This window comes from Culex pipiens, chromosome 1 (genome assembly GCF_016801865.2).
Source record: "Culex pipiens pallens isolate TS chromosome 1, TS_CPP_V2, whole genome shotgun sequence".
Lineage (NCBI taxonomy): Eukaryota > Metazoa > Arthropoda > Insecta > Diptera > Culicidae > Culex > Culex pipiens.
In genome coordinates, this window is record NC_068937.1 from 100,295,625 (window position 1) to 100,308,299 (window position 12,675).

Genomic DNA, 12,675 nt, shown 5'->3' on the forward strand with positions numbered 1-12,675 from the left:
TCAACTTTGATGTCCGTAATAGAAGCGAAGATCTGCACCCCTTTTCTAACACCCGGAGTTGACAACCTGTCTATCCAGAGCTCGTCTTCCGCGTGTGCGTTACGCACACCATCCCAAACCGGTTTCTTTTTTTCGTTGGATGCCAAACCGGCGCTGACCCTGACCAATTTGCGAAACTCTCACTCTTTTTTACCGTCGTCTTCCGAGATTACCTCACGCGTCGACGCCGTGCACAACACACTCACGCATCTTACGCACCCGTCCGTCTAGTGCGAAACGCATACTCACGACGATTCGCGGCTTTTAAACTGCCCGAAAGATGCGAAAATGAGAGAGATCGCGCAGCAAAAAAAAAACGCGTGTAGACCCGCGAAAAAAAAAACGCAATTTTGTGGTGGTGCGTTTTGTGCGTAAAATTCGCGCACCGTTGTATGCGATTTCGCCTATGCGTGTGCGTCGGCGACCTTGAGCTAAATTCGCACACTGGCCGCGGCGACGCGACGCAACGAAACGGGAAAGAAGAAACCGATTAGAGAGAGGTTATGTTTATTGCCCCCCCTCGCACAAATTTGTGCGTTTGCAGAATGAACAAAAAAAACTGCGTGACTCTCTCCCTGGTCTAGTCTGTGCGCGCCTTTGTCTCGTCACCGTCAAATCGCGGTAGGCTGTGGGAGAGAGCGATGGTGACGCTCTCTCGCGCTGATTTTGGCTCTCTGCGGTGCACGCACCGCGCGCGGTTGCGTTTCGTTTTCGCTCCCTCTTTTTCTTCTCTCTTTCTTTCTTGCGTTTGATGACTCTCTGCGGATGCGTCTCCTCGGAACCGTTCTGTTCCTGCTTTAGGCTGTGCGTTTTTTTTTTTTCGGGATGATGCGACTCCACCGGATCCTGACCTCGCGCAAAGAAGTGCGTGACGCACCGCTTTTGTCCGCTCCCTCTCTCCCTCTCACAAGTGTGTTGGTTTATTTTTTTGGGGGGTGAATCGCTCAATTGCTTGCTTCCTCCCTTTTTTTTGGTGTGTTGTAATGATATGCGTGGTTTGTTCACAGTTTTTTTTTTTTTGTTCTTCTGTTTATTTGTTACGCCTAGGGATTAATGGGGTGGTGTAAAAGGGCTGTAATTAAGGTGCGGTGATTTAATTTGGTATTTTCTTTTTCTTCTTTTTTTTTCACAGAAATGGCGGAAGGTAATGGTGAGCTGGTGGAAGAAATGACAAATCCGAAAATGGGCGAAGGCGCTGGCGACGGCGAACGGACAGAGGACTACACCAAACTGCTCGAGTATGGCCTGGACAAGAAGGTGAGTGATTGTTGCTGCCTGGCCTTTGACCAGCTGATTTGTTTTTCTTGTTTTTATTTCGGATGCGCTACCAGTTGAGTTAACTTCGAGTAATGTCACAAGAGATTTTGAAGCGTTTAAGAAATATTTCAGATGTGGTTGCCAAATCCAATAGCAGTAACGTAATAACGTTTACTACATTCTTAATATAGATTTGGGTTTTTTGTAAGTGCATGCCCAACTTGATTATCCAAAGTCCGAAAAAAAAAACACTTCGGATAATCGAACCTCGAAATAAAAAAATCGAATATCTGGAACAACGCGAGAAAAATTCTTTACTCTCCTACTAAAGCTATTCAAAAAAAAAATCAGACCCTAACGACTGTGACGATGACTCCAACAACCACTCCTATACAAACATGTCGGGAATTAGCCGACTTCAAAAGATTTTGTGACTCCGACTCCGGGTTCCAACGACTCCGGATCCGACTTCGACTCCACAGTCCTGCACGCAGAAAATATTTTGTAGAATCAGCCTGTACGAGGTTTGATCCAACAAAATTTTTGTTGAATATACTGCCGCTCTAATCTAGTCCGTCCCATATGTATTTTTGTCAAAAATGAGATAAACTTCACAAAAGTCTTGTTTTTACATGTTATTTTAGCCTACTGAATGAACAAGTAATGTTTGTTCTAAAAAACCCAAAATAAATATGACTTTCGTGCTGTCCCATATGCAAAATAAAGGCAAGTCAGTTCCTCATATAGAAATGTCTCGCAAATCGTTTGAGTGGATGCAGAATTGTTTAAATTTTACAGAGTATGTCTTTATGAATACTTAAAGCATGAAAATATAATTATCTGTTCATTTCTGAAGAAATATTTGAATATTGAAAACGAAATAATCCAAACCTTTTTTGCTTTTTTTCTTTTTCAAGGGAAAACCACGAATAGAAAAAATAAAATGCATACCGTTATGGCTAATATCTACACCATACAATTAGTTCTATTTTGTCTTGAATGAATAGGCTTGATCCTGGTTCTGGAAAAGATTCCACCTCTGAAAAGCGGATTTTTTTAAAATTAATTTCAACGGTTAAGCAGTTGAGATTTGCATCCATATGTCATTTGCCTCTTTATTTCTTAAATTTCTGGTGTCATTGCTGGTCATATTTTTGTATCTTGGAATTCTATAAAAATCTGAAATAAACAAATTTGTATCATTTGGTGACCATTAATTACTTGGAAAACTTCCAAAACAAACCTGGAAATGACAGTTGAATCAGGTTGAACCTCTGGTGTAAATGTTCAAGCCTACCTTGATACCATGACTGACCTGCCTTTATTTATGGACAAATAAAGTCAAGTCGGTCTCTTGTTGAAAATTCCACAAATTTACCTTCAAATTGTTATTTTTTTAAATCAAATTTATGATAGTGGTGTTTTTTAGACTGATATCGAAATAACTGTATAAAAAATTATATAGAAAATGTTGGTTTAGAATGAGAAAAATGGTGAAACTTTTTTTGGGCTTCTCACAGCGTTATCTCAGCACTCACTTTTTACATATGGGACGGACAAGATTAGAGCGGCAGTATAATCAACGCCGATTTTGCGTTGAAACAAACCTTGATTTTCTCAATTCCACAAAAACTTCTTTTGTTGTTTTGAAAAAGTTGCTTTGACGTTTAGCGTTGTTTCAACAAAAAGCTTGATTTTCAAATCAACAAAACGTTTTGTTGATTCAAATATGCCTTATTTTTCTGCGTGTGATAAAGTATAGGGGCAGGGGGAGGGGAGGGGGGCAGAATGGATTTAGACCAACTGTAAGGCAAGGTTCTTATAAAGGACGTCAACTAACATCACCACACCGAAAACGACGTTTGAATTCATTGTGTTTTTCGAATTATGAGCAAAAATGTAAATTTATTGACAAAACCATGCAAATGTTGTTTATTTCGAGGTTCTTGTGGGATATAAGATTGAATAAGCTTTCTCGAAAGTTAGATTGTTTGAAAAAGTTTGATCAATGCTTAGAATGTTACATGGAGCTATTCTCAAGGTAATCAAACAACAACGGAACCTTCAAATCGTTTAGAGGCTTGGTGGTGGAAGTGTCAAATTAAAATCCACTTGGGGGCAGAATGGACCACCCTTTTCCTGCCTTATAAAAACAATCAAAAGTTACGAAATTTGAGCTAAATGAATTATTTCACTCTTGGTAGCTTCACTAATCACGTTTAATGTAACATTAGTTGATTTTTTAGTTGTTTTGATGCTTATTTGTAAAAATAATGTCTTATTTCAACATATTAAAACTATTTTCAAAAATGTTTGTTTTGGTAAGCGACTATTTTCATAAAAGTGGTCTAACTTCATGGAAACTATGTTAGAAATCGAATTTGGACAATGGTTTGGACTTAACATCGCAAATTTTAAGATCTTTTAGACATTTCTGGAAATGGTATCAAAGTAAAATACAAAAATTAAAAGGTGAGTCTGTCGTTCCGTTTTGGTAATTCTGAATGTCATTGTTTTTTTTTGTATTCAAACTTTTGAGTCTGATTTTTTCTAACATATTTTGAGATAACGATAAAAATAAAGTTTTGAGGATAAAACATATTTGACTCAAATCTGTTTTATTCAAAAAACTATTCTTTTTCACAAAATTATGGTTTTGCAACTTGACTTGTTTTAAACATTAAAAAAATGCATTTTTCTACGGTCATCTTTGCCTGTGTTTTGATTTATTTTCCCTATATTTTAAGAATATTTAATTATGCATTATTTCTTGTTATATTCCAAACTATATCTAAACGTATTTTCAAGCAATGATAAAATGTTCTGGCACAGAATATGAAAAACATGATACAAAAAAGGGAATGGAAAAATATATTTTGAAAAAACTCAAAACGGCAAAAGATAAAGATAAAAAGAGAGGTTGCAGAAAAGGTATCGTACAAATATATAAAAATAATAGAAGAAATGCATAAAACAAGTGAAGTAAAGATTTTCGTAGAAAAAAAATTGTTCAAAATGGCTTCCTGGACAGTGAAAAATACAAATAAATAATTGGACGATTGAGGACAATTTTACAAATTTTGCTTGTGAAATTATTGTTTGATTAATTCTCTTAGATGCTACAGACTCAAACTCTTATAGGAGTTGGTAAAACAAGGTGCAAAAAGAGGTTTTTTTCAGAAGAAGGCGTACAGAATACGACGAGCGCTGAAAAAAACAAATTTTGCATCGTTTTGAGTAAAACATTGCGTGCAATTTCGGAAATATCCTTCGAATAGCTTTTTGCAGTAAAACACAAGAAGTTGAGTTGAACATTACGGCACTCAAATTGATGCTTTTGTTATTGTGCTGTTATTTTTGATGATGAAAAGCCGACCCTTTTGTCATTCGAGATTGACAGAAATAGTAAGTAGATTCAAAAAATGATTGCAAAAAAAGATAATTAAAAAAGAGATACTTCAGACAAAAAAATTATGGAAATTTGTATTGGCAGCAAACATGATAAATACAAACTTTTTTGTCACAAAAATCTTTGTCATTGTTTACATATAGCTTTTTGTAGTCATTACTAACGATTTTTTCAGAAATAACTTTATTTTATTTCAGAGAAAACGATTGAAATTCATTTAATTAAAGTGAAAAGACGTTTAAACATCAAATTTTTAAATACAGGAATAAAAAGATCGATATTACATCTTAAATATGTGCAACAACAAGTGTTTAAAGTATTTGTATTTGTTTACCGAAATTTCTCGAAAATAGAGTAAAAAGATTTGAAATTTTAGTCCTGTTGCAAAAAAAAATATTTTGAAATCCTCAGTTTGTAAGTAAAAATATGCAGTAATTTTATTTTTTTACAAAAGAAACAGGTTGAATTTTTACATTATTTATTTTGATAAAAATTGCTCAATAAATCCTACTTAAATTATGGTTTCCTCAAGCTTTGTTGGGGTTCCGGATTAATTGGGACGATAATTGTATAGGAATGGGACAGGAGAATTCAAAAACTTGAAATAGAACTTGGACTGGTTCGCAATACAAAAAAAAGTCACCCAATTAAGGCTTCTGTCAGATTTAAAATAACAATTCTAGAGTACTTTTTCAAAACAACCATTGCGCCATGGGTTTCCTAAGCACATAGAACCTTTTAAAAAAGATAGCAAAATTTTAAATTTTGAAATGCGATTCAGCATAATACAATAATAATAAACATTATTTGACAGAAAACGTATTTTTTTTGAAACCCATGGAATAAACGATAAATTGTTCTGAAAATTCTTTTTCACAGACAACACTGAACAAAGTATTTAAAAAAATCTAAAACTTGATGCTTTAAAAGAATTTTAAACAAAATGTTTGGTTTGTTGTTGTTTTACAAAATCCAGCGTTTAAATTTACTCAAAACGACGAATGATTTTTTGAACAAGAAGATATCAATCATCACACAAATCTGACCAATTGTTTCGTCAAATTTAACACATTTCATCACGTTATTTACCAACATTTTTCGTCATCAAAAATTAACAAAAATGCAGCGATAACAAATTTCTCCCGAAAATCTCTTCGTTTCAGTGATATCTCGCAAATGAGAGACGATAGGCTTGTTCTCTTTCGCGTGCTCGTGTTCAGCGTTACAAAAAATGAAAACGAAAATTATTTACGTTGTGACATGCTACGAAGTTTACTCACCATTTAGCAGTTCAACTTTTCATATAAATTGTATCGGATATTTTTGAACTTCGAATTTCAGAAAATTATCAATCGGATATCCGGATATTACTATCAACACCGAACCATGTTGTTCCAATTACAATCTTGAGCGAATCGGGACTTATGAAACGAAAAAGGAAAGTTTCAAATTATGAGGCATTAAAGTTCGTAAAAAGTAAAAAAAAAAAAAAACCTGCTGTCCCTGTTTATATTGTATTGTCCCGATTCGTTCCGTTGACGGTAATCAATTTCCGGAGAGTTTGAAATACTAACCGAATATAGGCATATAATCGAAGTACCAGCTTTGATTAAAACCAACCCTTTAAAACCCTCCAATTCTCACTTAACCCGTTTGTTAACCTCCCATCATTCTTCTCTGTTCCCCACGTCAGGTCGCCGGCAAGCTGGACGACATCTACAAAACCGGCAAGCTCGCACACTCGGAGCTGGACGAGCGGGCGCTCGACGCGCTCAAGGAGTTCCCGGTGGACGGCGCCCTCAACGTGCTCGGTCAGTTTCTCGAGTCGAACCTGGAGCACGTGTCGAACAAATCGGCCTACCTGTGCGGCGTCATGAAGACGTACCGGTAAGTCCGGCGGCAGATCTTTGACAGCAGGTTAGGGTGGTTCTAATTTTGATTACGGTATTACAGTCAGAAAAGCAGAGCCACCCAGCAAGGACTTCCCACACCTGCAATAACAGTACAAGCCAAGGGCCCTGACGAGGACAAGATCAAGGCGATTCTGGAGCGCACAGGATACACACTGGACGTGACCACAGGTAAGAAGGAGAGGGAGTGACGAGTAGGGCTTTGTCTGCAACCGTTGTTTTCCTTTTGTCGCCGCAGGACAACGAAAGTACGGCGGGCCGCCACCCAACTGGGAGGGCGGCACCCCGGGCAACGGGTGCGAGGTGTTCTGCGGCAAGATCCCCAAAGACATGTACGAGGACGAGCTGATACCGCTGTTTGAAAAGTGCGGCAAAATCTGGGATCTCCGCCTGATGATGGACCCGATGACGGGCACGAATCGGGGCTACGCGTTCGTCACCTTCACCTCCCGGGACGCTGCCTGCAACGCAGTGCGAGAGGTAAGCCGGCCCCGTGGCCATTACTTTTTTGGATCTACTGTTGTCGAATATTGCCTCCCCTCTCAAAATGCCACACACGATTCCTTCATCCCGATGATCCTCCCCGAAAAATCCCGGAATGTTTTTGTCTCTTTTCAATACAAGATTCTCCTTCAGAAATGTTTGCGTCCGACCTTAGAACACTGTCGAATCTAGTACTTCGCTAACGCTCGTATTCCAAGGTCGGACCTAGTACCACACCAAACCCGTTAGATCTAGCACTAGTTTCACGTATCATTTGAACCCCTCCTATCATCTCTGTCGTATTCGTGTAGAGAAACCCAACGAGACGACTACACGACCTTTCCCTCTTTCTAACCCTGGGAACACACTCCCACCCCTCTGTAGATATTGTGTCCTGTTGCTATCTGTTTCTCTCGTATAACAACAACCAGAACAACACCGACCTCTCTCTGTGTACCTAATCTGTCTAATCTGGAGAGCGGGAACCACGTCCGTACTTTGTAACAAGTTTCAAATCCAAATGAGTAGAGGTGATTGGGTATTTCGTGGCGTTCCACGACCGTAACTTTGGTATTTTGCTTACACAGCAGGTTACTTTTTAGTCCTTTTTTTTTAGTTTACGGGTTTTATTTTCAGTTTATTTTTAGTTTGTTTCTATTTACGGTTTGGGAAAGAACACCTTGCTTTCGGGATGTAAACAATGTTTTATTTACTTTTTACATATTGACAGCCGAGCGTAGCTCGTGCGCAAATACTACCTCTTCTCCTATCAAACTGACAGCGGCGCCATAATGGCGGCGCACCTGACGTTTACGGCATGCGCTATTATGGCATCGCATCGGGCATGTTCGGGCAATCTTTCTCGCTCTCTCTCTCTGTCTTCTCCTGCTCCTCCTCCACCTCCACCAATCAATTCGTGACCTGTGAATACCGTGTGACCGAGTCCCGTTAATATATTTATATTTATGTTTACAAAACTGTCGAAAACACCTGTGTGATTAACCGCCCGCCCCGACTCCGGTTATCTCAACGCACCCCAGAGTTCATCACGGTCTTGTAGCGATTGATACGACTTCACCTCGTGTAGTTTATAGCTCTCTCGCCCGCCCGCCTGTCTGCCTGTCATCGTTTCGCAAAACAAAAACAAAACACACAAACGCGCGCGCCCGCGTAACAGTTGCCAACTGACAGTTGTCGGGGAGTCGCGTGCCGGAGGTCCCGTTACCGCGCGCGCGTGTCAGACTTATGCGAAGAAGAACATATTAGCGAAACTGCAATAACGGGATCGACCGAAGGGACGCCCAAATTGGCAACAGAAGGATGACCTCGAGGAGCAAACCGAAAAAAAACTGCAGTTTGTCCAGGTAGCCGAAACGGAAGCCCAAAATAAGAGGGGGTCCCAAAGAGGTTGCACCCATAAATAACACCAAATTAGCAGCGGGCACACTTCGGGGCGAAACCTTTCACGGTTCGCGGGACAATCGCCAAATGGCGCCGCGTGCGCCGGCTAACGGGACCTCGTCGTGCCCGAGCGGGTTTGACCTTTGCCGCGGAAGGTTTCTGGAAGGATATCCCGTGCTTGTCGGATGTGTGCATTTTTCAGTAAATTTAAGGGGGAATTTGAGGGAAATGTTTCAGTTACGTCAGAGGTTACGTTGGCCAACCTGACCTCTACTTGGTTGGTGCAACTTGTTTAGTTTACTGAGGTTCCAAAAAAGTGAGGCTAAACCGGCTACAAAAAATTGTGTTTTGCAAGCAGTAACATAACCAAAATTTTCGGCACCTTCAGCGAACTTCAAATCAGTACAAATTGCTGCCGGATCTTTTTTCCGGATCTCTTCCGGACTAACTGAACTGTAAACAATAACAACTTTTGACAGCTGTGTCGCAGGTCGCAATTCTTGTTACAATTGCAAAATACAGAAGCGAAGTTTACCCGGAATTATTTCTTTTTAAGTTCTACCACAGACAAACAGACGGGACACTCGAGTGCGGAACCATCGTCCTTCAATAACCGGGCCAAAAACGGTTATTTCAAATGCAATATAGCTTCGGCATCCACTCACCCGGCGCTGATGGCGCTGCTGTCGTGACAGCTCGCCTGTCTTTCCTCAGTGTGTGTAATGTGTTTTTGTTGTTGTAAAGTTGAGCGTGAGCACGTGGCAGCAAATGAAAACAAAACAAAATATGATAGAATTCAGGAATTCTAACGGTGATATACAATCCAGGCTTTGCGGGACAAGATTGGGGCAGTTTCGATCAGGGTCAGATGAGCGGCTGACTAGCGAGGACATACCCTTAGCCCCACTATTAACCCGGTAGGCCTGCCGATGCCGAGGCTGCTGATGAGGCGTCCGCTACTGCGGAGGAAGCTTGATTCTGTGGAGAAGTCATCACCTTCGGAGCAACCTTGGAGCAACCTGCTTATCCTTCATGGATTGCTGCTGCTGGTCGTCCTTTTGGCGATGTTCGATGTACCTAAGAGTTTGCGGCAGCGTTTTTTGGAATCCTTGCGACTTTTTTCATCTCATTCGCCACTTTTTGCTGTTTAATGCAACTTAATTGCGCCGTGGACACTTTTCCCGCGGATGTTTCGAAACGAAACGCGGATGTTTTTGGGAGCAACGGGGAGGACCAGTGGTTTGGTCTCTGTCGTTGCGGTTGTGGTGCGTCGTTGCTGATGCTGCCGCATGGTTTGGCCGTCATCTTCGGCCGTCGGTGTTAATTTTAATTTTTATTGCATCGAGTACTGACGATAAGCAACACCAACATTATTTCAATCAGCTGTTGATGTTTACAATCGTTAAGGCTTGATTGTCTCACGCATACACTGACATGACACATGACAGTAATGGATTTGTATTGGCATGTTTGGGCTGCGCTTCGGCATAAGCTCACCAGGCAGCGCTGGCGTCGCCGTGATTTGGTGGTTTGATGAAGGACGATGAATTTCAAAAATAATTTGTATGGAGAGTCACGTCTGTTTGTCTGTGGTTCTACTTCTAAATTTTGACGGTAGCGCTGTTGTGAATCTGAATTTGACGTTTCAAAACAAACGAATATACATTTTCTCAAAACAGCATTCGCGAAATTAAATGCCGTCACAGGTGGTAAACAAAGCAAGACTCTTGTAACATTGACAGCTGCTAGCAGCGCAGCGCTGCCGTGGTGAATATCTCTTTCACCACGGAATCCGAGGGGTCTACCAACCAATTAGTTTGAAATGTGCTTTCCGACACAAATAAAAACAAAACTTCAAACCGAATTTAACAATCGATCAATTTCAAAGATATCGCCAAAAAGAAAACTTTTTCATTACAAAAGCCGAAGGCATCGCGAATGGGGATGACCCACCTTTCTTCCTGTTTGCCGGAGTGATGCATCTGCTACCTCGGTTGCTTTTACCTTCCGAAAACGGAGTCCTAAATTGCTGCAGCAGGTTGCTTTCTTTCCGGACACAACTTTCACCCTTTTCACCTTCTGTGTGCAGTTTTTTTTTCTCTCGCGAAATTAATGACCTGTAACAAGTCAGCTGGTTTCCGGGCGTCCTGCAATTTTCGTCGGCGCGGAGAAATGGTAGCAGCTGCTACCAATAAATTACTACTTTCCTCGCCAACCGGACTCCGAAGGGTGGTTTAGGAGTTCAGGAAAAGGAAGCTTCGTGTTTGGAGGCCATTTGTGTGTGTTGGATTTTGCTTTGTTTTGCATCCTTGGTTTCTCCGGCAGTTGTAATTTTGTTGCAGTTTGCCGCTAATGATGCAACCGCAGGTCATCACGAAAAGTTGCTTCTTGGACGACTTGCCGATTGGTTTTTTTTCTATAGAGGTTGCACAAGTGTTTCGCAAATGGTTGCAACCGCTGTGAAACGCTTGTTTAGCTTGTAATGTCACTTAGGAGTAGTGACTCATTATTGTTGTTCCAAACAGATAACACAATCGTTTAACAAAGGGTTGCAACGATTGTGTAACCGTTGTTCAACATAACAATAACTGAAAAATGCACGCATTCAACATCCCCCCGAAGCGACCACCAATTCTACAAACAATCCGAAGCTAAATTATTCCGTAGGTTCTCCTCTTTGCGTCGAAAACAATAACAACAACAACGGCAGCAACCTAATTGGTAACAACCGCGGGTACGAATCGATTGGAAAAGCTGGCTTGTGCTGTCGTCTAATTTTAGCAAAATCTCCTTTCTCGATTGGCTGGGAACGGCTCGTGCTCGTTTCAGAATCGTCAAGAGACTTTGACACTCTGAAGAGGGCGCGCCTTTCCTCCGTGTCTGGTTTTATTCTTGTATTTACGAGCATGCTTAAGTTTTTTTCTTCATCACTTTAACTTTTCTCTAGTTTAGTTTTGTATCATATATTTTACGGCACGGACAAGTGGACGTAAACGTCATCTAGCTTTCGTTGAACGAAACACTTTGTTTACGTCTGTTTGTCTGTGATTTTAGATTTGTTTTTATCAGTAGTTTTCTTTTGTTTTTCCTTTTTCTCATAACCTTCTGTTTACTTATTTTATTCATTCCACAATTATCCTATAATTTTCCTTATATTTTCGTTTGTTTCGTTTATTTCGTTTTCATCATCAAAATTTCAAATGTCAAAACAACGAAATTTCCCCCGTTTCCAACAAAACAATAACACTCGCCGTGACACACCCCTCGTAAATTGGCAACATCTACGTGGTGACAATTTCGCCACGTAGTAAACAAATCGGCAAAAATGCATTATTTTTCGTTTATCCATTGTTTATCATTTTTTTCTCTATCTCTTTCTCTCCTCACCCATTTGTACCGTTTTTCTCCCACCCACAGCTCGATAATTATGAAATAAAGCCCGGCAAATGTTTGAAAATTAACGTAAGCGTACCGAATCTGCGCCTCTTTGTAGGCAACATACCTAAATCAAAAGGCAAAGAGGAGATATTAGACGAATTTGGTAAACTAACAGGTAAAAACACAAGCAAAATTCTTCTAATTGGTTTATAGCAACAACAAAAAACAGGGAAAAATGATAAAAGTTTTGAAAAAACGTTTCGTTTTTATCGTTTTAAGTTTTCTGACCCTTAGTTTTAAGTTTGCCAACAACTAACGTTTAAGTTTGCCGCCGAGAACAACGAACCAAACAAACGATAACGTAAACAAGCAAAACGTCACACACTTACACCAATCACACTAACTCGGCTGCGCTGACGTACCTCCAAGAGGAACGCGTGCCTGAAGGGTCGAAACGTCGGTAGCTCTTTCTCTTCAGTGTTACTCTCTCTGCTCGCGCCCCAATTACACGCACACAATCAAATCAAACTCTCATTGTCAATCGCGCGTGTGCATGTGTTCGCTGTCACAACTTCATGTTTGACGTTTTGGCGAAGCGGCTTGCGTCATTTCGCCAAAATGTTCAGTTTTCGATAACCCCAAAACATCGTCGTCTGCGTTTTCGTCCGCCCTTCATCGTAAATCGTACTTTAATTGCACATTCTCGTTTCCTGTGTCTTTCTTTCTTCATCTTTCTCCCTTTTTGGCGGGGGGCACTCCTGCCCGGTTGAAATGCAAACCAAACCATTTGCAAATAAT

General features: G+C 40.5%; 1 protein-coding gene across 15 annotated transcripts in view; it reads left to right on the forward strand.

Annotated features, from left to right (window-relative positions):
- Positions 1 to 12,675, forward strand: part of LOC120426221 (heterogeneous nuclear ribonucleoprotein R) — a 74,227-nt gene that overhangs the window by 35,484 nt on the left and 26,068 nt on the right. For 13 of the 15 annotated variants that reach the window (XM_039590945.2, XM_039590946.2, XM_039590944.2 and 10 more), the window contains exons 2-6: positions 1,172 to 1,296; positions 6,399 to 6,592; positions 6,659 to 6,786; positions 6,854 to 7,095; positions 11,917 to 12,052. In XM_039590945.2, coding sequence (XP_039446879.1) covers positions 1,174 to 1,296; positions 6,399 to 6,592; positions 6,659 to 6,786; positions 6,854 to 7,095; positions 11,917 to 12,052 — 823 coding nt within the window. In that variant the 5' untranslated portion in view covers positions 1,172 to 1,173. The remainder of the gene's footprint in view (positions 1 to 1,171; positions 1,297 to 6,398; positions 6,593 to 6,658; positions 6,787 to 6,853; positions 7,096 to 11,916; positions 12,053 to 12,675) is intronic. The other 2 variants (XM_039590948.2, XM_039590943.2) reach the window with 1 other exon arrangement.